The sequence below is a fragment of the Diadema antillarum genome, unplaced genomic scaffold, assembly GCF_040938485.1.
Source record: "Diadema antillarum isolate AM-2024a unplaced genomic scaffold, OU_Dant_1.0 seq00000049_RagTag, whole genome shotgun sequence".
Classification (NCBI taxonomy): Eukaryota; Metazoa; Echinodermata; class Echinoidea; order Diadematoida; family Diadematidae; genus Diadema; species Diadema antillarum.
Genome location: NW_027271158.1, coordinates 968957 through 995873, shown reverse-complemented (window position 1 = coordinate 995873; position 26917 = coordinate 968957). Strand labels below are relative to the sequence as shown.

General features: G+C 39.0%; 1 protein-coding gene across 4 annotated transcripts in view; it reads right to left on the bottom strand.

Annotated features, from left to right (window-relative positions):
• LOC139725551 (beta-arrestin-1-like) overlaps positions 1–26917 on the bottom strand; it is a 182155-nt gene that overhangs the window by 30638 nt on the left and 124600 nt on the right. For all 4 annotated transcript variants that reach the window (XM_071636639.1, XM_071636642.1, XM_071636640.1 and 1 more), the window contains exon 2: positions 2971–3001. In XM_071636639.1, coding sequence (XP_071492740.1) covers positions 2971–3001 — 31 coding nt within the window. The remainder of the gene's footprint in view (positions 1–2970; positions 3002–26917) is intronic.

The window sequence follows — 26917 nt, the reverse complement described above, 5'->3', positions numbered from 1 at the left end:
GCACAGCTTTATGCTTGAAATTGCTTCAAGATGTTGCATTTATGCAAATTGTAAAGTATACAATAAACTTTAGGGCTAACTCAGCTAAGGATGTATTTTACAATCATGACAAATCAGGTGAAATACACTGCCTACATACAGTACATATTCCCAGAAATTGTAAAAGGTGAATTCCACCCTGAAAACATGGTTTATGTGAATAAAGGCAGAAAAAATCGAGGAACAGGACAGTGAAAGTTTGAGGAAGTTTCGATCAAAACTGAGAATCAAAGTTGTAACATTTTGAAGAACTTTGTGATCAATTAAACACATAGATAGCAATACTTAGATATGTCACGTGTGAGCTCATCCCCCATTTGCTCTGTACTACAGATTAAATTTTCATTTTTCCATCATGTAAATTTGCAATTAGTACATGCGCATTTTATAGGTACATATACATTGCACACATTATTCCCTGCATGAACAGAAATACAAAGGGATGGTACAGTATTGGTGGAGATGAGAATTGGGTTTTTAACTTTTTGCGAGATACAGTACCAAGAAAACACTTATGAAATAGTACAGAGCATACCATTTTAAGAGGAATTCAAAGTTTATTTGATGAAAATCAAGTTTGGAATGGCTGTAACATTAAAAAACAAAGTAAAACAAAGCAATCATAATAAAAGGTGGGTCCCACACTTTATTAGAATCACTGTGTTTTGGATATCTCAGCCGTTTCAAAACCAATTTTCATCAATTAAATGTTGAATTCCTCATGGAATTACATGTACATGCTCTTTCATATTTAATAAGAGGTTTCTCATTATCTCACCAAAAAATGTTAGAAACCTGAAATTACATCTCAACCAAGACTATATGATCCCTTTAATCATTGATTATGAAAACAAAGAGATTTTATGGAAGTTTTTGCACGGAGCAAATGAAAGGTACGTTCACATGATATATCATTGAGTTGCCAATTTGTGCTCGATGAATTAACCCAATGCCAACAACAATCTTGTGAATCCTGTGCTTAGTCTATGGGGCTTTCAGAATCTTGTAGCAAATGGATTATATCATTTTATCATCAACCCGTTCCATGAGAGAGAGTAGCATTACATGCATCCCCTTTTCATCCCATCATCCCAACCACTGTACATCCAGTTTGAAGCAGAATGTGCCTCCAGAGCACTTTACATACTAGACACACACATCCAATACCCACTGTAGGTTTACACTGTCAAGTGCGGCAACCTCATCCCCAGGGGCAATGCGTAGCACCCATCTCTCCTGTCAGTGTCTTGCCATGTACCCGAATGCATTACACACATTCACACTAACAGTGCATTATGGGTGACAGTCATGCGTTCGATGAATACAAAATGTGTTCAATCTTTCCTATACGTTTGTATCTCATTTGCCCCCTCCCACGGACAAGGACAATACAATGTTATTACAGACTATAGAACCTATGCTTATGTACCATTTATAAACATCATATATGCATAACATTTGAATATATCAATGTTGTGAAATTAAAACACTGATTTATTGAAATAAAATCAAATTGTAAGAGGGTTCTTCGAATACTAAAAATGATCTAACTAGCAGGGGACAGATATATAGCTCTCTGTTATACCATAGCAATTCATATGAACCATGTTTCTAATATAAGGGTCTATAGTGCCTGTACGGAGTGATATAACGTCAAAAGAGTAATATTTCATGTTTTGTTTGGATGAATCCTGTAATCGCATACTGCTTTTAGACAAAGCACACAGTGCTCGCCTTGTTTGTGCAACATGCCAAAAGTTACAGAAGGAGTACTATACCAGCATCTATTAAATCACCACATTTGTTGGTGTAATATTCAACGCCATGAGTTCTGGCTAAATAGTTGGACAGAAAAAATATATATATGTTGGCACATGTGACATATATATGCAATACCTGAAGGTCTTGGTTTAAATACCAACAGAGTGTGTTGATGGAGTATTAGCTATTACAGCTGTGAGCAAGTGCATCATTTTTTATTCTTTTTTTTTTTTTGGGGGGGGGGGCAGATCAAATCACAACATTTGTAATTATATTCTGTATTTCATTCAAATTTCTCTATCTTGTATTAATGCACTTACAAACATCCATATTAAGCACTATATACATATAAAAGTGCTGTTATCATCATTATTAAAGTATTATTATCATCATTATTTTTATACAGTTCAAGGAACTCTGCAGGATCTTGACAATGACTTGTAATTCTGTACCTCCAAAGATTTAGACATACAGCTTTGTATCACTGTCATTCAAAATACCACCTACCCCATGCCATACAATACTGCTATTTGCACTTCTGCTACCAAAACCTACTATGTATGTTGTGAGATCTTTCACTGAGAATATAAATGGCATTTTGGCATTTTCATATAGTTTTGATTCATCATAAGATATTAATTCTCTGGCACTTGCTATACACAATTTGCATTAAATTGTCTCATTAACCTGTTGAGGACCAGCTGATTTTGCTACAACACACATTTCCCATAGACACCTGCCCGAGTACACTCGGGGACTTGTCTTCAACAGGTTACTGACGGAATAAACATAAGCATTGAAGTATAAACATGTATTTCAGTCACCCCCCCCCCCCCCCCCACCAAAACATTTGAATTATAGCACTACAAATATTGTTGTAGGCTGTAGGTTATTTTGTACTCGGAGTAATATTGTCTTAGGTCGGGAACCTTGGCATATGGCAGAGCCCTATCAAAGTAAAATCAAATGAAATGGCACAACTACAATGCTCATGAGCAAAAAACAAAACAAAACACACACACACACACAAAAAAGTCTTCTCGTACATGGAAATAGTCTGCTTATGTGTGACACATCCTGATACCTATACTATTACATCGCTGCAAATTTCAGACAAGGAAGTCCCATGCATTACCATTTACGTCGGTGCAAACTTGAAATCATACTCACCTTGCCATTGGGACTTGACTTTTTGAATACTCTGCAGAGGGCGAAAAAGAGAAGACAAAACGGGAATTACAATTTATTATATAAGTGCAGAATAAACAGGAAATCAACTCTCACTCTTCAGGTTATACATGAACTTCGGTATTTCTGGAAGCTGTTGTGAAAATCTGAATACGTGGACATGCGGAAAGGTCAAATTTTGCTCAAATAAGCATGTGTGCCCTTCGTAGGCATTTATTTGTGACAGATACAGTATATGATTCACACTGGATAAAACTTGCATAAACTGTTAAATGAACACATCAGTTGCTTCTGATCAAATCATTATGAGAGAATCCATACTCTCTGTAAATTAAAACTTGTCCTTGTGCATTTTCATTTCATCTAATTCTACACAGCGAAGGTACCAGGTACTGTTTAATTGCATTGTAAGGTCACACTACTCTTTACTAAGTAAAATATATTTTTGCACTATGTGAGTTATGAAACATTTTTTTTTAAAATTATTATTATGATTTTACAGGGGTCTCACAGAAAAAAAAAAATGCACATGCTGTCCATGCACAGGCCCACATGTTCATATCTGTGTTGGCACTAACTGACATGGTGGTTTCACACTTTAGTAAAATACAACATGTCAACACTGTTGAATGTATTAAGGAAGAACTCTTTTCAACAATATGTAAGATTACGTTTTCTTCAACCTAATTCAGTATAATTATTATTATTATTATTTTCATTATTATTATTATTATTATTATTATCATTATCATTCTTTTTTATAGGATTTCCATGGATATCAGACTCTGCAATTAACTGATGATTTCAATACTGCTAGCTGTCTGGTTCACAACCACTTAACTTCTGTAATCAGATTTATAATGTTGCAGTCAATGTCCATTCCCATAGTACCTCAAACACAAACTCTCACACACACTCACACTGGCCATGAACATGAGGAAGTTATCAGCCATCACAGACACACAAACACTCCAAAAGAGACACACGCAGGCTACAGCAATGTGCAAAGTTAATTGTGGGAAAAATTGTTAACATGCTGGAAAAAGAATCAGTATCGTCAGGAGAGTAAACTGCATAACAGCAGCCTGAAAAGTCAACACATTATCGACATATGATGCAAGACATGTATTTGGGAAAAAAATAAGATAAATAAAGGATCCACAATCTACAAAAACTGAGACAGATTGATTGGACTATTTGATACCAATAGGCATAACCGTTTGATTGTTGTTGTTTTTTGTCATAAAAGCACTCTCAAACTATTCACCAAATTATGTTCATAGCGTGTATTTTGGCATCAGAATAGCCACATGCCATATCTTGGCTCAAAACTGCCTAAAGATTTCATATAGCTGTAGCATGAGAAGGGAGAACAATCTCTTTCTTTTTCCTCCTGCATACTTTGACAACTAAATACCCACAGCATCTTACAGCTCACGCATAATCAAAGCAGAGTTCAATTCATCTGTTCGACGTCACCTGCTCACTTTGAATGACTCGATTTACTATCAATGGCTGTTCCTAACAACCAGAAAGCTTGGCCAAGGCTTGCCTGACATAGCAACAACTACTGATTCATGTGAATTGGATCCCTAGTAGTAAAATCTTGTTGAAAGTAGGATCCATAAGACTGTATATCTAACTACTGGGTATCCTTGTGGTAAAATATTTGTAAGCATCAATGTAAATAAATTAGTAGAGTACACCATTGAATAATTATCATCTGAATGAATATCACGCATGCTGCTGAAGAGCCAATTATATTTTGCAAACCCTTCTATGATTTGAGGAAAGAACTTATAACAGGTACGTAGGTACTAGAGTGCTTAACTGGCTATATAATTGCTCTGTGACTGTGCAGAGAGTCATGAGGAGGTACTGTAGGCTCACCCCTCATGCTAAAACGCTAGCATACGAGCAACTGAGGAGCAGCCCCAGAGACTCCAACTCTCCCGTTCTCCTGCTTGAGATTTAATTTCTCCCACCCTGGCTTTGTGTCTCCGCCCTGGGATATATTTTTTATGGCTTGAAACGATCTTTCTCCCGCCCAAACACTTTTTTTTTTTTACTATGAAATGAAGTTTTAGCAAGCCAAAATATATGGTTTTTAGTACCATCGTATTTGAAAAATAAGCCTGAACTAGCACAAGAGAGCAACCCTAGAGTTTCCAAGGCCCTGGACCACGGCCGCATTAAGAGACTTTGCACTTTGCACAAACACAAGGCTGTTTTGATTATAGGGTTAGAAATGTGTCTTTGAAATGCTGAAAAAGTGTGATTGCGTGTTTCTGTAGAGTTGAAAAACGTAAATTGTTTTTAAATGCATCTATAGCTCCCACCTGCCCACAAAAACCACTGCCAGCTACACATTTCTGCTTCTCGCGTCAAATTGCGCAATGGAGTGACAAGCCTTCCCAATAAACTCACTACAGACTTGATAACGCAACAACTCAAAAAAGGTGATCCGAAAGGCGTTACGCAAACTATGTGATTTGATGGAGGGTATTGAAACATGTTTCAAACATGGGAAAGTTGATAAATGCAGCCTAGGATTGGAGGGATGAAGAGGCGGGAATATTTACTTAATGAATTTCAGTGCATGCCATGAATGGAAATAAGCGATAGAGTTCATACCAGCTATTAAATTTGCTGCTTGTTCAAATGAAGAAACGGCAGACGTCATTTCAAATTGGAGCTGTCATCAAAACAGTTCATATGATGAAAGTGTGTGTGTGTGGGGGGGGGGGGGGGGGGACATCGAAGCCACAAGGGTCTGTACAGGTGGTTTGGTCATCATGGTGCCCCCCCCCCCCTAAAAAAAAAGGAGGCTAGTATCAGGAAACGGTGAATTCTGATAACCTCGAAATTAAGATGGAATGGTGTTTCCTTTCACCTGAAATCTGGCAGTCTGCTTAGGCGCTGGGGACGATCTAAACTCCTTACGACACACGCGCCTGACATCTGCATCGACCATCGTAATTAGGAGCAACTCAGCGGTAGAAAGGGAAACCAGTCAAAAACACTCATCCATCCACTGTTACCTGTCACCCGCTTTCCGCTCTCTTAACCGCCCACTTCGAGGGAGGTTTCAGACTTAATAGAGAACCCGTTTGCAATCATGCTTCTAGATGCCTGTTTGATATCTTTGGAGCTGCAGAATGCTCAGAAACTGAGGCCCGAATTCACAAAGGTAGTACAAATGATATCATGGTTTAAACCATGGACAAAAACCATGGAGCACCAGTGTCGCATGGAATATTTTGTTATGAAATCAGTCATTTCGTCGATGAAATGATTATTTTGTAACGAAATGACAACATTTTGTAACTAAATGAATATTTCGTCCACGAAATGGTCAGTCGACGAAATGACCAATTTTGTAACGAAATATACCGTGCGACACTTGGCACTCCATGGTTTTTGTCCATGGTTTAAACCATGGTTTCATTTGTACCACCTTCGTGAATTCCGGCCTGACATTAGTATAGATTTATAGAGTTATCATACGTTCGTATTTGTTCATTGTTTTGTATACGTTGTATTTTTACATGTATGTGGACCCCTTTGGAAATCAGTCTTGAGCTGAAAGGGCTATCAACCCTATGAATGGAAATGAATAAATAAATAGTGCATACCGCTGACTGTTTTCACTATTTACATTGCAAACATTAGCCATCTGCCAGACACACAACCCTCTTTGTGCTTACATACAGGTGCATTCAAATAATATGCACGCACATGTACATGTCATAATAGGAAGCTTTAGATTTTCGCAATGGGGATGTTCTGAGCATGTGCAGAAGCGCGCGTCAAGTCGATCTACTAGTATTTTTAGCTTGCGTCGCCTGAGTTTTTCACTACGCGTACTGGGCTATTGTTACGTCCGCACAGTTTGCAATGTAGAGAACTACTTCATGCACCAATCATATTGGGGCACCATTCTATTCTTTTATACGTTGCGTCTCAGCGTAATCTAAAGCTACTTTTCAGCACGACGCAGGGGAAAGGAGAACGTCCAGCGCAAGCGTCGTCTCAAACATCCCCGCGTCAAAATCTAAAGCTCCCTCATAGTTCAGAAGAGAGTACAAGAAGCTCCACTTCAACAAAATCCCCAAAATATGTTCTACGGACTGTCAAACTGTTCAGATTAACATGCACAGCAAGAATAAAGTGATAATTAAGCATCTACAGTTTTTTAAAAAATCTTTACTCCTCCAAACTGCAACCTCTCTGTAAAAATTCCCTCTGCCACGTGAGTGTAACTTAGCAATGATCTGATGATTTTACTGATCAAAATCATATATCATAGAATCATTCCACACTAGGTCTTTATGCTCTCTTAAAAGAAGAAGACGAAGAAGAAGAAGAAGAAGAAGAAGAAGAAGAAGAAGAAGAAGAAGAAGAAGAATATTTTAACCACATACTGAGTAATTGAATGCAACTAGCACAACTGACAATGTCATCTCTGGATTATACATTTAATTTCTTCAAGAATCTTCTTCCACTATAATGCTGCACAAAGCATGGGGACACGGTGCTCTATACACACACACACACACAGTGAATGCTCCTGGAGCGTGGTGCGTATACATTTGCCATGTGGAAAAACAATGCTGCCTGTGAGATTTTTGCTGAAAATTAATGATTATGACTCCACCATCCTCTCCTGACTGAGGCTTTTGTCGTCTGTTAAATTAATCACAAAACGAGCACAAGCAGGTTTCTTGTTTTTCCCTCAATCAATTATACGTGATATATATTACACATTTAGAATAAGCAATATTCTCGATTTTTCCTCCCTTCTCATTTACATCACTAGATTATCATGTGAATTATATCATTTAATACAATCACAAATATGAAAACATTATGGAACTCTGTCTTTCACGTTCTTCCATAATCATTCTTCTTATGATAAAATACCTAAAATACCCCTTTCATATGATGAACATTTATTTTGCAGGCCATGAATAAGGATTTCCAGAACTGAGCTGCATGATTATACTGTACTTATGAAGGGTGCATGCATTGTATGATGGGCCTGCCTATGGTTAACCTCTATACAATAATACACCTTGTTTTGATAATTACACTAAAAACCCAAGCTGCTAAATGACCATCAAAAGTACAACTGTGGTTTCAGAATGCATTTTTTTTTGGGTGCTTATTGTCATAAAAGAAATAGTGTTTGATCCCAAATTATCTCCCTCAGTGCTTGATTAAATGTGAGGTTAGGCATTATGTGGAATTATGGAGAAAGGGTTTTCATTCTCAATTCAGCTGACACAAATTTCATGTAGTTGTATGATGTTGCATTGTTCCTTGCCATAGCATTAGGCCTATATGTCTCCTTCAAAAGCAATGCGCTGGAGGGCTATGATCTTTAAGAAAAGGAATTCAGTGGGAAGTGATAAATTTGAGTGATCAGAATTGATCTCCATCCAGACCACTATTGTTGCGTTCACACAACACACCTAATCTCAAAGATTAGCTCAAAGTTTTAAACCTCAATGATACCTAGTTGGTATGTGTTTCACACTACTGTATCGCTGTTGCTCATTATCAGGTTTACTGCTAGCGCTGTGTGTATGTATTTCTTCCTGTCTGCGGATTAATCATCAAGTGGGGCTCTCCTCAAAAGTTTTATTATCTTAAACATTAGGGCCCGAATTCACAAAGGTGGTCTAAATTTAAACCATGGTTTATGTATATTTCTTCTGCGCATTTATGATTGACAGATTGCGTACGCTAACAGCCATCCAGTAAAAAAACGTGCATTGATGCGCGCAAGTATTGGTACGCCTATTTAACGCTTATTTTAGACCATGGTCTAAATTTGTACCATGGTTTAAATTTAAACCACCTTCGTGAATTCGGGCCTAGGTGTTATGTGGACATGCATCATAGTTTAAAACTACAAGCTAATCATCAAACTTTTAAACTTCAAAAATTACAAATGCTGTGTGAACCAAACCTATGCAAGGAATGGGATTAGAGGTTTGTCTGGGAAGATTAGCTCTCGTTGTAACTGTGAGCTAGGATTATTGAAACCCAGAAACAAATATCCCCTGTGCTCTTAGCACACAAACCTGGATATCTGCGGTTGAGATGGTATTAAATCTACAGTGTCAGTGCCCGAGTTTGCAGTTTTTCATGTAGGTCTCCAAATTTTGCTTACACGTTCATTACTCTTGTGAACACTTTCAGAGCTAGATATGATTCTCCACCAGCATATTGTATTTTATAACATGTCACTTAGCACAGAAAATTACAAGACAATAGACACAATACAGCTAATATGAGAATCATACCAGTATAAATCACTATCACTACAAGGAAGAATGTCATATTTTCATTCTGCAATAGCCCAAAGAAAGAAAACATAAACAAAAGCCACTGGCGGCAGAAATATGTGATAAAAATCAGTGACGTCATTTCTCTCCCTACTGTCGGGTCATCCTATCATAATCTGCCATCTAAACGAGAGGAAAATGCCCAGGTATCTCTTGCATCTAACAATTCGGCATATCTGAGTTTGTCAATTTCCGTGCATGATATAATCGAATGAATTATCTATGCACAGATCAGGTTCACTCACCCCCCCCCCCCCCATCACGCTCCTGTCTGTTTTATATGTACTTCGCTTTCTTTCTTGTCCGCTCTAATTCTGAGAAGTGTATTACGTTATCAAGGGAGACGGTTAAAGTCAATGTGTTCCCCAGGCAAGGTAGCGAGAAACTCGACTTCTGGGTTGAAGATAATGCGGAAGACACTTGCACGAATTAGAACACATTGAATCAGAAAGTAGATTCAGGCAGTTGATATGCAGAAAGTATAATGCTTACCATGATTATTTGATGACAATTTTCACATGTTATATTAAATTGTCCTTCAAATGAAAATGCAGAAAACATATATTCATACAATATTTCTATTTTTTAAAGAGATATATGGCACCCATCCTACAAATGCTGTGAATCATCATCTTCTTTTTGCCCTCTTTCTTTTTCTCTCCCTTCTAATCTCTTATCAGTGTCTCCTTACTTACAACCTTCTCTTCAGCTTCCATTTCTTTCTCATCTTCCCTGTCATCTCAACCTCCTCTTTTCTTTCTCACTTCTAAACCTGCACTATTCATCTCCTTCCCCATCATTATTTTCCTTCTCCTTTTTCTTCTTCTTGTATCTTTCTTCTCATCACATTGAATTCTCTCTTCTTCCATACTATTATTCTTCCTTCATCTGTATTTCTTTTCTCCCAGTGCCCCATCCCACATCTGTCCTTCACTGCCTCACTTCGTACTTTAACACTTAATACTCTCCTTCTTCCATACTCTTCCTTCACTTGCACATTTTTTTCTGAGTCCCCCCCCCCCATACGTCACTCACTGTCTCTCTTTGTACTTTAACACTCAAAGCCCTCCCTCACCTTCACTTTCACTCTCCGCCCATCCCCCCCCCCCCCCCCTATTCTTCCTGAGGCAGACAAGAGTTTTCCACTGACTGGAGCAGGATATATGATTTGCATACATGAATAAACTGTGGGAGCAGGTGGAAGGCAGCATGCGGATGAGTTCAAGTGTGCAGGGTGTGATGATGGCTTGTGGAAACCACGATGCCTTTCGGACTGGTGCACAGTACATGTATGCCTCGATGCGCAGCACGGACAAACTGTACATACTGGTCTCTATGAAACCTTTGTTGATAATGGTGATGACAATAAGATGGAAGATGAACTTAACCCGTTGAATATTAGTCTCGAGTACACTCAGGCAGGTGTGTAAGGGAAATGTGTGTTATAGCAAAATCTGCCCACCCTCAGTGGGTTAGTAGTAGAATGAGAGCAGTTATATATAGATAATACAATTGTAGCAATGATGATAATTGTGATCATGGACATCACTATCACTATCTGTACACCTGCTTTTTAATACCAGGGTACTCACTTCTACTATTTTTATCAGCATCACTAACATCATAATTATCATTAAAAAGGAGGCTGAAAACTAAGCCAGATTTACATATTGTAAGTGCCTGGGGAATGAGGTCAACTATTAAGTGATATTATGATGAGTCAGTAGTCTACCAAAGGGGGAGGCTAACAGAAAGAGAATGAAAGGGGGGAGGGGAGGGGAGGAGGAGGAGAAAGAGGAGAGAAAAGGAAGAAGAGAAGAAGGAGGATGAGTCAGGACAACTGGTATCTGGTGTCTGGTGTAAGAGATGGCACGTGTCTACCAACATAATCTTCCCATCCCCGCATCTCTGGTCTTTGTCACTATGGCAACCAACACAATCCATTCCCTCTTCCTACAAATTCACAAACGGGGGACGTATCCTGAATTAATCACATTAGTTTTTTCCCCCCTCTCTATCACACATCCTAGACTGTCTAGACATCTCTAAAGCTAACCTAATCTTGGAGTTGTAGTTGTATACATCCATGCAATCACCTCTCAAGTTAGAAGATTAGATCTGAAGCTGTTTAGGCTCTGCTGCCTTTTGCTTGTGTATAATTGGTTGTGAGACATGTGCCCCTGTGGCAACAGTATCAATATTTCCACAGAAAGTATGAGAACCAGGCACAGCTTTTATGGTTGTGGTCAAAGCTGGGCAATGTGACAGGATGTCTCTCTGAATGACAAGGAATAGGATGTTCAAAGAAAGTTCTCCTTCAGCATCTTCTCACTGTCCTCTTTCCATCTCTCAACGACATAAAATCCCTACAAATCGGATGACTTTGTTTACTGAAGAGCTTTGACAGGTACTTCAGGCTTTATTTCTGAAATTTAGCGGTACACACGCATTCTTGAAAGCCAGACAACTTGCCGGCATTGTCGAGCTGCACGGCAACGGGAGACTTTCGTGCCATCGCGCGCTCTGAACTTTGAGACTCGACTACCACAGGTCATCCACCTGTTGAGTAACGATGGCAGTCATCGTGCGCAACCTCGGCATGACAACGCAAACGTACAACACGTAAAACAAATTTGGTGACATGGAAATGCTCCATGTTTTATTGTGATCAATGATCACATCTGTCAATTTTACAGTCACTGGTTTCCAATTTGAAACAGATCTTTTGCTGTTATAAAGTCTTGGCCATAACTGGCTCAATGTCTCATATGTCAGACAGGTGCTTACCTAGTCAGCTATAGAAATGAAAACTTTTTAAGAGGTTTATCACATACTGTAAACAAGGATTATTTTCATATTGTGTGATTTTTGCAAAGTTTGTGCTAGTCTGAACTACAATGAAAATGATAACACAAGATTAAGTTTACTTAGGAGATGTAAAATTTTGAATAGATGTACTCCAAGCTGCAATATTAGAAACAAACAAACAAACAAACAAACAAACAAACAAACAAACATATTCACTGACATTACCCAAGCATGAAAGATTGTTGGTGCAAAAATGTCCACTTTAAACAAACAAACAAACAAACAGAAACAAAAGCCTCTCCAGGGAGAAATTCCATCTAAACTTATAGTACATGCAGTCTGTACAGTATGTCCCCAAAAAAAAATTACAACGGGGCCCTCCGCAATGATATCTTTAAAAGTAGTGAATCAATCTAAATAAAAATTCAGGGTATGAAACTATAACTCATTGCCCACATCTTACAGAAAACCCCATTCAATTTGCTTCAGTGGTCAAAGAGAAATACGGAATTTTGTAGAGGATGTCGGGAATCGCTTCTGTCCAAGTTCTCTCTATTATTCACACACAAGATCATCGAAGTGCTAAACTCGAAAGAATCCGATTCATGACATGCTTTACAACAATCAACATTTCTCTGTGACCGCTTAACCAAATTGAATGGGGTTTTATGCAAAATAGAGCTAAGATGTAATATTTTAAGACCCTGAAGTAGCACTTAGACAGGTTGATTATATTGGGTGTTATCAATTCGAAAATCTGATTGTAATTTTTTGGGCGACTTACTGCAGTGTGTCCCCAAAATAATTACAATCAGATTTTTGTATTGATAACGCCCTATATGATTAAATTTTCTAAATGCTACTTCACGGCGTTAAAATATAACATTTTAGCTTTATTTTGCAGAAATCCCCATTCGATTTGGTCAAGCGGTCACAGAGAAATGTGGATTGTTGTAAAGCATGTCATGAATCGGATTTTTCCGAGTTTAGCACTTCGATGATCTTGTGTCTGAATAATAGACAGAACTTGGACAGAAGAGATTCCCGACATCCTCTACAAAATTCCGTATTTCTCTTTGACCACTGAAGCAAATCAAATGGGGTTTTCTGTAAGATGTGGGCAATGAGTTATAGTTTCATACACTGAATTTGTATTTAGATTGATTCACTACTTTCAAAGATATCATTGCGAAGGGCCCCGTTGTAATTTTTTTTGGGACATACTGTAGATGGTTACCAATGTATCCTGTATATTCATCAGGCTGCTCTTAAATATGGTCAGTTTTGTTGGGGTTTTTTCTTTCTGTTCTGCAAAATCCATTTCTGGAAAAACTGACAGAGCCCGCATGATACCCGCATGTAGTTAAGAACTTTCCTGGAAATGGCAATGCAACTTTTTATCATTTATCTATTATTATCATTATTTATTGATCTTTTTTTTTTTCTTTTTTTGTGTGTGTGGTTTCAGTGTTTTATTCTTCAGTTTTGTTGATTTAGCCTTGTGTTTTACTGTGAGAATTGCATATAAAAACAAACTGGAGAGCAAATACTGGTGTATGATCTTCAGAACTATTAGAAATGAAATTGCATACTGCTGATTTTATGAAACATAAACACATCTCTTAAAGGTTTAGGAACCATGCAGTTCTCTTGTTCTGCAGGGTGTGGCCTTCAGATGTGGCCGGTACAGGCACACAAACCACCAACTGTTAGTTCAGCAATATTGATTATTGGTGAAAGTAATTTTTACCTCCGAAGGGGATAATATTCTTAGATCTTACAGGCAGCACAAAGTACCAAAGTGATGATGTCACAGTCTTTTGTTCATAGCTTGAATAGTGTTGGTTCTACACGAAATATATTACATGTTGTACCCTTGCAAAAGGATTAGGGCTGTAGGTTGGAACCAGGTACATGGATGGTTAGCAACCGTTGTATTCACAGATATTCAGGTTATGTGAGGTTGTTTGCAACCAGTTTCCATGGCGATGAATGACTATGACGTCACACTTCTGTATTCTACAGCATAAGGGGTGAAGGATCTCCCTAAAATGATTCCTTGTTATGTTTCATGCAAGTTATTACTAGAAAGGTTTTATTTTGCTCTACCTGATAATGGACTTACTTCAAAATGTTTAAAACTAGTGCTTTAATAGCCCATTTTGTGATGAAACTCCATATTTCGATGCGCAAGTCCTTATCCAAGATCACATGCTTGAGAACACATTTGAGAGTGGGCGGCATGATTGCCCATAAGAAGAGACACTTCAAGCCGGTCAATAACCTATAATTGATCCAAGCAGCTTCATGCATAACATTATAGTCATAGTGTGAAAATAGCAAGCTACACAACATTGAACAACAAACTAGTCTTGTCTTCAGACTGTTGGTCTGAAGTGCAGCTGAAAGATCAATAGCACAAAAAGGAAACATAGGCCTACATGACGTATGCTGCATACGCTTGTATGTCACACGGTTTGCTATGGCTTCACTGTGTGAATTTCATGATCATGAGCTACACATATGTACCATGATTTTTTTTGAACTTCACAACAGGCCAAAATGTGAATTCCTATATTCAACTGTTGATTGTCTGTATAATGGAAAATTGTTAACTTTCCTTTTTGAGAAGGGATAATACTTCTTTCTCATTCAGCTGCAATGGATCTCAATACCAAATTACACCATTTTGAAATTCTTTTGTACGTCCTGTACGCAATTAAAAAAGTACAATATTATCTGCAAAAATATATGGTGCATATTCTGAGCAAGACCAGTTTGGACCGGCTATGTTCATTCATTTTAAAATATCTCCCAAATTCCTTTAACAATTTTGATTTCCATGAGTGAGCTACTACACATACATATAGGCCTACACATTTTACATTTTTGTGAAAAGTAGAGCTCTACATGGGGTGGGGTGGAGTTGGATGAGGTTAGGGTTTTTTCTGAAGTCTTTCATGGGCAGTACAGCCTCATTCTTCTTGACTACAGCTACCATATATTTGACTAGACAGTTTTGTGCTGTATCTGTTTATAAAACAATGTTTGATAATATTAAAACCAGACATTTTCACAAATTTCGCAAGAAGCAAAGATTTGCCAAAGTATAATATTAAAAATGCATGTGAAAGGTTTCGTCTACACAATGCATTGAATGCCAGTGGCAAATCGTGAAAGTTTCATACTGCGAATGTTGCTGGTTTTACAGTAAAACTTGACCCGCATGATTACATAATGATCTGCAGTTGGTATAACAAGTCAGTGGAGGGAATGGAAGGGTTTATGGGAAGAATGGGTGGGGATGAAAGAAGGGGGGTAATGCAGAGATGAAGAATATATACAGGTCTGCAATGTATGAAACGTGGCTAGGCTTAGACAATCTACACACACACACACACACACACTCACACACGCACACACAATCGCACATACACCAGGGAGCATAAACATGCAGGCATAGAGAATATTTAGCAACAAAACAAACAACACCACCATTGATTCATACATGCACAATGTTGTGCATACACACACAAGCACATGTTTGCACAGGGTAACACAATACAGGGCACCCCCTACACTCCCCTGCCCTAAACCACAAGGTTACATAGCTGTGGTCTGCTGACATCAGGCAGGGGATTACCCTAAACCTGACCACAGAGGTCAAAGGTGACATCCTATATAATTAGTCTGGATGGTCTGAGGAATGCCTGATAAGCCATGAGGCAGTCCCTAACCAATCAAGGTGACAGCAGGGTACTGTGACCTCAAATGACCTCTCTGCTAGTCTTTGATCAAGGCCTCCCTCTTTCTTTCTCTTTTCTCCCAGTCACTCCCTTCCACTTTTGCCCTTGATTCTCTTGTTTAATATTGCCAGCAAACTTACAGATTTCCTGTGAGGCTGTTAATCATTAGTAGATCATAAAACATCACAGCTCCTCCCCCCCCCCCACACCCACAATTCCACGTCGTTAATTCCTTGTACTTGAAGAAATATTTTTCAGCATTCCCAATGGGGGAAAGTGTATCAACTTGAAAAGAAGTGCATGTAAGAATGTTATCACCCGAGTTACGTGTATGCATAAGGCAAAAAAAAAAAAAATTGTTGCATTGGCGTAACCCGCCCGACCCTAAAAATTCCGCCGACCCCATGTTTTTTTATTATTTTTTTTGCTATCGATATCAAATATCTTGTTGATTGCGATCGCGATCGCACAAACCCGGAAGTGGAAACGGCTCTGGGGATATCGGATGTACGAGGGAGAGATCTAGCGCCTCGCATAAGCCTTCCTTGATCAGTACGTCATCTGTTTCCAACACGGACACGTACTCTAACAAGATTTATTCAGTGTATACGTAGCATTCAGACTGCGATGTATTGTGCACAGTTTTGCCATAGGTTTCTTGTGTGGAGAACTTACACGAATCTGTATATGTGGGACTGTAATAGAGATCACCGTGTGCGATGAAAAGATCGTACATATGGGTCAATTTGCATCTATCTTATCTAAGTCAAAATAGTAAAATATGAAGTGAAAACATTCAGGATAGGGATTTCAACATCTTTAAATTCTGTGAAGGGGTATAATTCCAGTAATATCGGCCTCATAAATGATTTGTAGAATAGATGAACACAGCACATTCGGTGCAGCAGTTGTAACTGTTTACTGAGCTGAGTACGAGTTTTACACGTAAAATGCAGGTAGCAAAAAAAAAAAAAAAAAAAAAAAAAAATCCGCCCGACCGACCCTATTTGAAAATCTCATGTTACGCCAATGCAACAATTTTTTTTTTTTTGGCCTAACCCATAAGTGCTCACTGAACACCTTGTTCTGATCTTGCAATTGGGACGTATCATCAACACATTTGTGTTATGAGCTGCATAGCATTTCCTACATGTTTACCACACAATTTTGAAACTTTGGAACATGCATGGCACAGTGTTCGATGCTTGATCAAATATATAATTACCATGCTATACATTTCTCATATATGCCATGCATGCTATCAGCTTTATTAATATTGTATCACATAAAATGAGGTAATAAAGGGATGTTGAAAAATCCCATTGGGCATGTTACACATGATGTTTCATACAGTCGTTTTGTATGCGGTTGTATGTTATGTAGCATACATGTATGCAGCACTCGTGTTTGCAATTGTGCTGCTTCAATAATTTTGTAATTAACTGCAACAATGAGAAGCAGCACAAAAGGAAAACAAAGCACACACAAAAAGGGCATTTACAGAGTTCATTTCGGAATGAGCTTTGTATGCACTGGGTATAATTTCTGTAAGTTATGGAGGAAATTGACAAACAATAAGGAGCACATTTGGGGTACCTGGTACCTCATAGATGCCCTCCCACGTCACAAATTTAATTTCCAGGGTACGGATACACTGTCAACCCTACCACTGAATCAAGTTATGGTCCACTATGTTTGTCTTTTACAACTCGAGATGCGAATTTATGAGATGGTGCCGCGCATTTCTGACAGCATTTCTGATCTTTGGATGTTTACATGGCAGGTGACTTTGCATGCATTACAGATCCAAAACATAACAACCATATTACAGTTGTGATACAAATTCTCATCTTCAACACTTTTACATTTTTTTTTTTTTTTTTTTTTTTTGGGGGGGGGGGTAATGACTATCACAATTGCGACATTAAGATTTCCATAATACTGCAGGGGCTAGGACTGACCATACATATATCATTTTGAGACTGAGAATCAACATGCAAAGTCCTTCCCATTGCCAGGACAATATACAAGCTCCAGCTTGAATGAATGCATGATTGAGAGCACAGAACTCTCCTTTATTTCTGTCAAGATTTACAATATACACAATTAAAATGATGAAATATAAAATAATTCACACATAATTCACAAAGGGATGACAAAGGTCATCCTATAACAGAGTGGTAACAAGTCAGACTTTTAAAAAAGTCACACTTGAAAAAAAAGAACAAGAAAAGAGAAGTGAAGTAAAGTGAAAGAAAAAGGTGTCCCATAAAAGCCTCAAGGGCTGGCAGTGATGGGATCACCTGACTATAAAGAGTTGGAAAACACAAGAATAAAAGGAAATGCAACGCTATGTTGGGTAAATTATACAAGTGGTGGATCAAGTATTTGGCGAGGAGAAATATTTTGAGTTTTTTTTGGAAAACATCCTGTTAAATTGTGAATTTCGAATACAGGGCGGTAGCGTATTCCAAATGACTGGACCAAGGTGGTGAATGGATTTTGAATGGATGTTTGTTTCCATTTTCCAGGGGTGGAATTTGGATGACTGACGGGTATCATAACTATGTACTTTATCAGTCAAACAAAAACATTTCAGTGAGGTACGGGGGAAGCTTTAGGTGAAATACCTATGCATCAAAGACCCCGTTTACAGTGAGCGAAAAAGCTGGGCTTGGCCGCGGCCGAGCCCGGCCTTCATTTCAGTGTAAACACGCAAAAGGCCAAATGCGGGGCCAAAATTGGCCGCACATGCTCTGGAGGTGGTCTCGGCCGCGGCCGAACCGCGGCCAAGCCCGGCCTTTTCTCAGTGTAAACGCAAACTGGGCCAAATGCGGTACCAAATTTAGTCTGGCTTCCAGACCCTCTGTCCGTACTATTTCGCTATTCAGGATATTAACGCCCTCAACGTTGAAAACGAGTGTAGTTTAAGGTGGTTTTGTCCTGCAAAGGATTTTTCCTTTGGCAAAGGCGGCAACGCCGCGGAGTCCAGTTGGCAAAGGGTCTGGAAACCAGACTATACCAAATTGCGTTTGTTTACAAGCAGAGCGCAACTATGACAAAATATTGAAAGGTTTGAATTAAAAGCCTGGGCCGAGCCCGGCAGTGTAAACGTACAAAATTGCGGGGCTCCACCCCGCGATTGAGGCCGGGCTCGGCCGCAGCTCGGCCCAGCCCCGCACTGTATGCGGGGTCAAAGAGCTAACTTGCAAGACATTGCAGTCATTGGAGTGGGGCTGGATTGAAAGTAAACCTGTCTGCAGATTGACAGCCCACTCACACTACCAAATAAGATTAATCTAAAGCCTGTCTGAGTTAATAACGAGACAATCTTCCTGCTAGTTAACGGAGACATGCAGGAGCTACAGCTTGATCAGGGAGGTTCAGTAGATTGCTCCACTGTGCTGCATTGGCTCGTTTTGGTGTCTAATACAGATCTATCTAAACACCATCAAACTTTTGCTGCAGTGAGAATGCAAGCAAGCATGTCATCAAAAGCGATCTTCAGTTGCAAGTCTGCATGTCTGTCTGCAGCCAACTTGATTGTGTTGTCATAGCAACAAGTTCACCTGAGACACCAGCGTCGTCAGCTGTCTGGCAAAATGCTTTCCTTTTTTTTCTTCTTCTTCTTTCCTTCTTTTATCGTTTTGGTGGGGGAGGGTTTTACAAGCTACGTTGGGGAAACTGAAGCTTATCACCAAAATAGTCTTTGGATCATAATTCAGAAATCTTTTCTATCTTGGTAGGGAGAGTAGAGTCTATATTTAGAGATTCAAGCTGCTGACGTTCAGATTAAAAAAAAAGAAAAAAAAATACTTGATATCAACCAAGCAAAAAAAAAATATCTGCACTGCAGGAGTTACATCACAAAATGTCATACAAAACAAGGCGGCGATAGGATATCAAACTCCAGCCAATGAAATGTAAAGAACATCTCAAGATGAAGTTTGCCCACATTTTTGAAGACACTGACAAAGACATTGCAATGGAGCTAGAGAGAGAAAAATGCCAAGGAAACCTATCACACCATGCATCCATGTCTGCATAGGGTTAGGGTCTCTGGGGATGCATTATTTTTTTCAATCCCACAATGCAACTTACCACACTAGAGCCCTTTTTACACTTGTGTTTCTTAACCCTGTACTTTCTCTGACCCAGGACTATCGTTAGTCCCGTAACAATTTTTTCAGCTTTTTACACTCGCCAATAAATCCCGTACTAAGCTCTAGTCCTGGGCTAAGGAGAAAACTGACCTTTTTACACTCGTATTTCTTAGCCCCGTACTTTCCAAACCACATGAATATTCATGTTTACGCTGTGCACGGTACAAGTTCACGCACGCACCGGCAGTACTTGATTACCTCGTTTCTGATTGGTCAGTGGGGGTCGGACTTCGTCTCCGTCGCTTTATAGCCTCGGATTATTTTTTCATTCTGTTTACACTCGCTTGCTTGGCACCGCAATTGCGGTGCTAACCCTGCTATTTTCCAGGCCAGATAGTATGGGATTATCGGTGGGGCTAGCCCACTTTGGCAAAAACATTTGTGTAAACAGAAAGTGGGCTAACGGAAGTCCGGTACCAACAGTGGGGCTAAGGCCCCCCCTAAGCCCCACCGTTGGTACGGGACTAAGCAAAAATTTGCAAGTGTAAAAAGCCCTTAGGTTTGCACACTTGGGTGCCCAGGGTTATGCTGCGGTCATTGTTTAGGCATGCGCAGTCTGGGTATTGAAAGCGCTTTATTTGCAGGCGAGGGATTTTTTTCTTTGCCGTGTAATGGCAGCAAATAAAATTGACTTTCAAATTATAATGCAAAAACTGATAACAACTGTAAGCGAAAGTGATTGTTTTTTTTTTTTTTTTTTTGGAGGGGGGAGGGGGAGGGACGCACAATAACGAATGATTTAAGAATTTGGGCAACTGTTTTGTTAAACTGTATAACAGATTACAGCATGCGGGACCAAAATGGTTGTTGTTTCACAATGTGCTTTCTTTGATTCTAGTAGGCCTATATTTCTACCGGAGACTGCCAGACAAGGAAATAAAATCTTTATTTCTGGCTCTGAGTGACAGTTTCCCCCTCAAAAGTCTCATGAATCAAGGTTTTCACTACATGGCAGTGATCAAATTACTTTCATTTGAACCACCAGGAAACATTAGTAAGCCACGAGTAAACATCGTGAACGTGAAACCAAACCAAAAAACAGTACATATTTCCTCCCTTTTTTCCTGAATCCATGCACCCAGTAGTAACTTGAACTGCTATTCTAAAAAATGTACAACCACTTTGAGAGTTCTACGTATGATGACACATAATCAAATCAAATCAAACCACATCGATTAATTCCATCAAACTCTTTCAAGGTACAACTGTAGTTTTAAGCTTTTAATACTCCAGTACCATAGTCCCACACTAAAGGTCAAATGTTGCGTCAAAATGGATAGGGACTGGTAGAATCGTATATGTGATCCCTATCAACTGACGGTTTAATAGTATCATGGAATCTTCACTGATTTTCAGAATATATCATGCAAGCACAGAAATGATGATCCTCAGCTGATAGCACAGTAGGGTCAACGACCAAAACCAGGATGAGGTAATTAATAAAGCAATTACTTATAAGGCCCCTCTACAAGACAAACCCTAGGTACTTGTCATTTATCAGCATGGCCTGTATCAAATGGAGGCATCAAGATCTTGTGGATAGTGCACAAGGTTGTCCGTTAGGTTCAGGGTTCAAGCCCCTTCATGGTAGGTTGGTGTCTTTGGGGCAACGTTTCTCTCCATCTACTGTAGCTTCCAACATTGACACATAAAGAGCTATCACAATGAGGGTGGCTCAAAAGAACATGTGTCTTTATAGGGAGATACTGGTATTTTACATTCATCTCTAACCCATTGAGGACGATTCCTGAGTATACTCGGGCAGGTGTCTATGGGAAATGCGTGTTGTAGCAAAATCAGTCAATCAACAACAGGTTAATAATACACTGTAGGTCAAAATAATTTCCAGATCAGATTGAGATGCTCTCAATCATATTCTTAAGTCAGGATGTGAATACTGGTATGAGTTTTCAGGGAGTCTTCTACAAAATTGGGGAGCCTTTCAAATTCCATCTCCACCCAGGTACTGATGAGTACGTGACCAGTTAAAAGTCAAACATCTTTCTGATTGGATTCAACATGTTTCATTTCTGCGACCTTCTTAACATCTAATGCATGTTTAGGATGAAAATGACTGAAAATTATGAAGCACCAGAAGGTGAATGTCTGTTTCCTTAACATCACAAATGACCTGACCAAACAACACATGAGAAAAGCCAGTCCCACAATGAGTGAATAAAATGGGGTAGATCTACACATGCTCGCATGTTATAGGATTTGGACAACTGCAAACAAACAGGCATGTCAAAAGGCTGGAATCAGATCTGCAGTGCAAAATGAGAAAGCACTCCATGCTAATTTCTGCTAATGGAGTAGTCTACACACCAGACCTCTACATTCTGTCAAACCTAACCTTACCTACAGTATTGTATAAGCCTGAACCATACACACTACATCTAGTTCAGATCTATTCCTCGTTTATCATTACGTGGTTAGCCAATGCTGTGTAAGGTGATATTAGTGTTACAATCAACTGCTAGTTGATACAATGTACATATACTGGTACTGTTGCAGTCCTAGACTGTTCACATATCAATAAGTCATCATGTTTTTTCAAGTGTTGTGATATCTTCACAAGAAATAGATACCACATATCACGCACTTCTGTGTCATGTTCATGTGCTTTCTTAGAAATGATATGTGAACTTGTCGTATAAATAAATAAGGTCTTATTCATCCAGGGTAGCCTCTTCAGTGTTGCCAATGCTCTACCAGAGGGCCCTGCCATTATTATTACCCTAGCATTGCCAGGTAACATCTCTAACATACACCTGGGTCGAGAGGGACATGGTGGGTAAAACATCTTGTCCAAGGACGTAAGCGTTGGGCGGGACTCGAACTCAGGTCCTCCTATTTGGGAGTCGAGATTCTTATCCACTATACCACAGCGCCCCCACACGTTGTACATTGTTTCTTGTACAGCAACACAAACAAAGACTAAGGTCTTGTTTTTGTTTTTTTCTAAAATGTAAATGGGTTCTTACAGAAATGACCTCTGACACTTCCTACTCTCCAAGGCTATGGATTTCCTGCCTGGTTCCCCCCCCCCCCCCCCCCCATATCGACATATCAAAATACTAGTAGCAGGAGTCTGTGGCTATAGACTACTATCCTGTATCATATTTCATCACGAACTTGGCCTTGTTACCTGGGTCATGCCATGCAAGCTGTTTCCACTTTGTAATATATACTTGTATCATTGTGTTCAACGTCATACATCCTAACCTGTGCAGGTATTAGAACACAATGACTGTCAAATCAAAACCCACGGTATGTTTTTATGACTATTGAACATCATATCAAGAGAAATTTCTGTGGAATGAACAAATTAGAAATTGGAATACATACTTTTAATGCAGAATCAATATTAATGAGTCCTAATGCAACATTTATTTGCATGCAAAACGAGGCAAGATCTTTTTGGTAATTTCTTGCTTGGCATGCTTCTCATTCATGATACATCAGTTGATCAGTAATATCTGACCTCAGAAGTAGTTTTATCCTTCTTGAAGGAACTTCAGTTATCTGAAGAAATTTACATGCACATAGCATGTGATTTCATAATGCATATTTCAGCTGTATACTTGAAGTGCATACTGGTTCTGCTTGCTTGCTTATCAATGGTCATTCTACTTGATATCTTTCAACTTCCCTTGATATTCTTCTCTTTTAATTTCACATGAAAGTATACATATGTGTGCATGTCATGAGCTAAGCCACATAAATTTCCTCAGCTCTCATCGAAGGGAAGAATTCTGCATATCAAATTGGTAACACTGTTTGTTAATGCATAGACCGTTTCAGTGTTTTAGCTTGCTATGCTCACATACAATATATTATGTATGATATACATCCAAGCATACATACACACAAACATACAAATATATATGCACAGATATATACAAATAAACATACACACCCACATATGTCTGATTCTTTGATCACAGAGATGGCAATATCTCATTCCTCAGTGGCTGAAAAATGTGTTATTCCCCTGTCAGTTCTAATTTCCTTAATCTCTCACATGCTTCAGCACACAACCTATGGCAAACCTACCTATACTGTATCTTGAATGGTGTGTATTTTATAATACATACCAGTATTATTTTCCTAAAAACTGCGGTTCAAAGTGGCACTAGTTGAATGGGGTTACTTGACGATGTATCAGTGTGGTATATTCGCCTGTTTGCATAAGTTATAAAACAGAAGGAAACTGTTACTGCTCATGGGGCATGAGTGGAGAATTACAATTATTATGTACCTGGAAAATGGTGAATATTTCACTGCAGAGATACAAAAACAAAACAGACACAATAGGAAATAATGAGATATAACTCAAATTGTAAGGATCTGTATAAAGATGGGAGCTTTACAGTCCAGACTGACAGATTTTTCATCCCTTGAAATGAAAATACATAGAAGTCAAGGGGGAAAATGATAGGAACATAGTATTGTAGATACCATGTGTATACAATCATTGCAAACTGCATGAAACACAAATTTCATTCCGAGTCCTATTGTGTAGGCCTAGCACCACAATATAATCATCATGATGCCAGTGAAAACACACGTTCACAGGTCAAGGAAGTATGTTGATAAATTGACATACTTGATATATCAAGTATGTTGATAAATTGATCTACAATACTGTACATCACTTCACTGGCATTGTAGTCTGGGAAACAAGCACACACAATGCACATAGTATACACATACATTATACAGACTGAACACACAAAGATAAAAGCAAACAAACAGCTAGGAGAACAAGGCTTAGCTACATAGTTTCCTTTGATAAAATCTGCATAAAAAAAGGAAGAAAACTGTTGGTGATACTGCATATACATGACTATGTTTACATTGAAATACTATTGTGTATAAAAGACCTATGCTCTGCAGTAACGCTGAACCACCTGGGACAACATGTTCATGTACAGAAGGTCAAGTCTATGCTTTATCAACTCCTAAAGAGGTGTCAAGTTTCATTATCTAATCTTCTTTGCTTCTAAAAATGCTGTCATCTGATCTCATATGGCAAGCAGAAATGATGGATACCAGATGAGCATGACGTAAACTCTAGGGCAGAAAGATGAAAAAAAAAAAAAGAAAGAGAATGAAAGATATAAAAAAATCGCTGAAATGAGCAAATAGCAAAGTGTTTTGTCTAGCAAAAATGGATCGAGGCACCTCACTTTCCCATTACAGTCTCATAGCTTAACCCAGTCAGTACTGCAAGGCAGGGCTCAACACTAACTTTTTCGTCCGGTGGGCCCCTTTAGACCCCTAAAATCTGTAAATCTGACATTTTTGTGGCCCCAAAAAGGCATGTAATGGCCCAAAATAAAAGCAAAAGTAACACTTCTTTTTTAATCTTTGTTGCCACCGATCTGGCCACCATAAGATAGATTTGGTGGCTCAACACCAAATTTTTAGTGGCTCTGGGCCACTAGTACTCTAGTGGCAAGGACAACTTCTTTGCATATAATCCAAATGGCATTTTGAGATGATGACCTCAATTTATGACAGTCAAGTTGTGATGCGGTGATTAAACTATCCAGCCTCCCATGGGAGATCTTCCCCTTTATTGAGGCCATCTTCGTAAAATCTGCCGCTTGATTTCAAATTTCTCCCATTCTAGCTGTGCATCTCCTGCTTAAAATGTATTCTCTCCAGCTTAAATTCAGTTTAGCTACATAGTTTCCTTTGATAAGATCTGCATTAAACAAAAAGTGAGAAAACTGTTGGTGATACTGTATACATAACTATGTTTACATTGTGTGTATAAAAGACCTATGCTCTGCAGGAATGCTGAACCACCTGGGACAACATGTTCATGTACAGAAGGTCAGGTCTAGTTGCTGGGAGATCTTCCCCTTTATTGAGGCCATCTTCGCAAAATCTGCCACTTGATTTCAAATTTCTCCCATTCTAGCTGTGCATCTCCTGCTTAAAATGTATTTTCTCCAGCTTAAATTCAGCTTTCTCCTACTTTAGTTTTGTCATGTATGTTCAAAATTAAGGTTGAGATAGCACCAAAGAGCATGATTCCAGAGCTTCCATGACAGAGTCATAGCATGGAGTTGAGATCCCTCGAGCTTGGCAATAATAGGGAGCTTTAGATTTTCGCGACGGGAACGTTCAGAGGGAAAAAAAACTATTCCGAGCATGCGCAGAATCACGTATCAAAGGGTGCCTTTATCAACTCCTTTTCTTGGCAGAAACAGGTTTTCCAAACAGCTTTCAAGGAATTTTTACGAGTTGATAAACGCAAAGCTGTTTTGAAATCCCTTTCGGAAAGCCTTTTCGAAAGGGTGCGTTTATCAACTCTCCTTTTCTCGGCAGAAACAGGTTTTCCAAACAGCTTTCAAGGAATCTTTATGAGTTGATAAACACAAAGCTGTTTTGAAAGCCCTTTCAGAAAGCCTTTACGAAAGCTGCAAATTTGTGGCTTTCCAAACAGGTTTCCTAGACAGGTTTTCAGAACCTGTTTGTAAAAGCCTTTTGAAGTTGATAAATGCAAAGCTGTTTTGAAACGGCTTTGTAGTATTGTACTGCAGCTACGAACAATGCACGCCTTATATGACCTCTTCTCCTCGGGTCGAATTGTGCAATGCAGCTGTGCAGTGACAGGCCAGTTATCGTGTTCGCGAAGAGAGTTGAGAAACGCAACTATTTTGGAAGCCGTTTCTAAAGGGCTTTGGAAAGGGCTTTGGAAAGGGCTATCGAAAGGGCTTTTGAAAGCCGTTTAAATAGGGGAAAGTTGATAAACGCAGCCAAAGTTGATCTATTTATAGCTTGCGCGCCTGAGTTTTCACTACGCGTTATGTGCTATTTTCATGTCCGCTCAATTCACGACGTC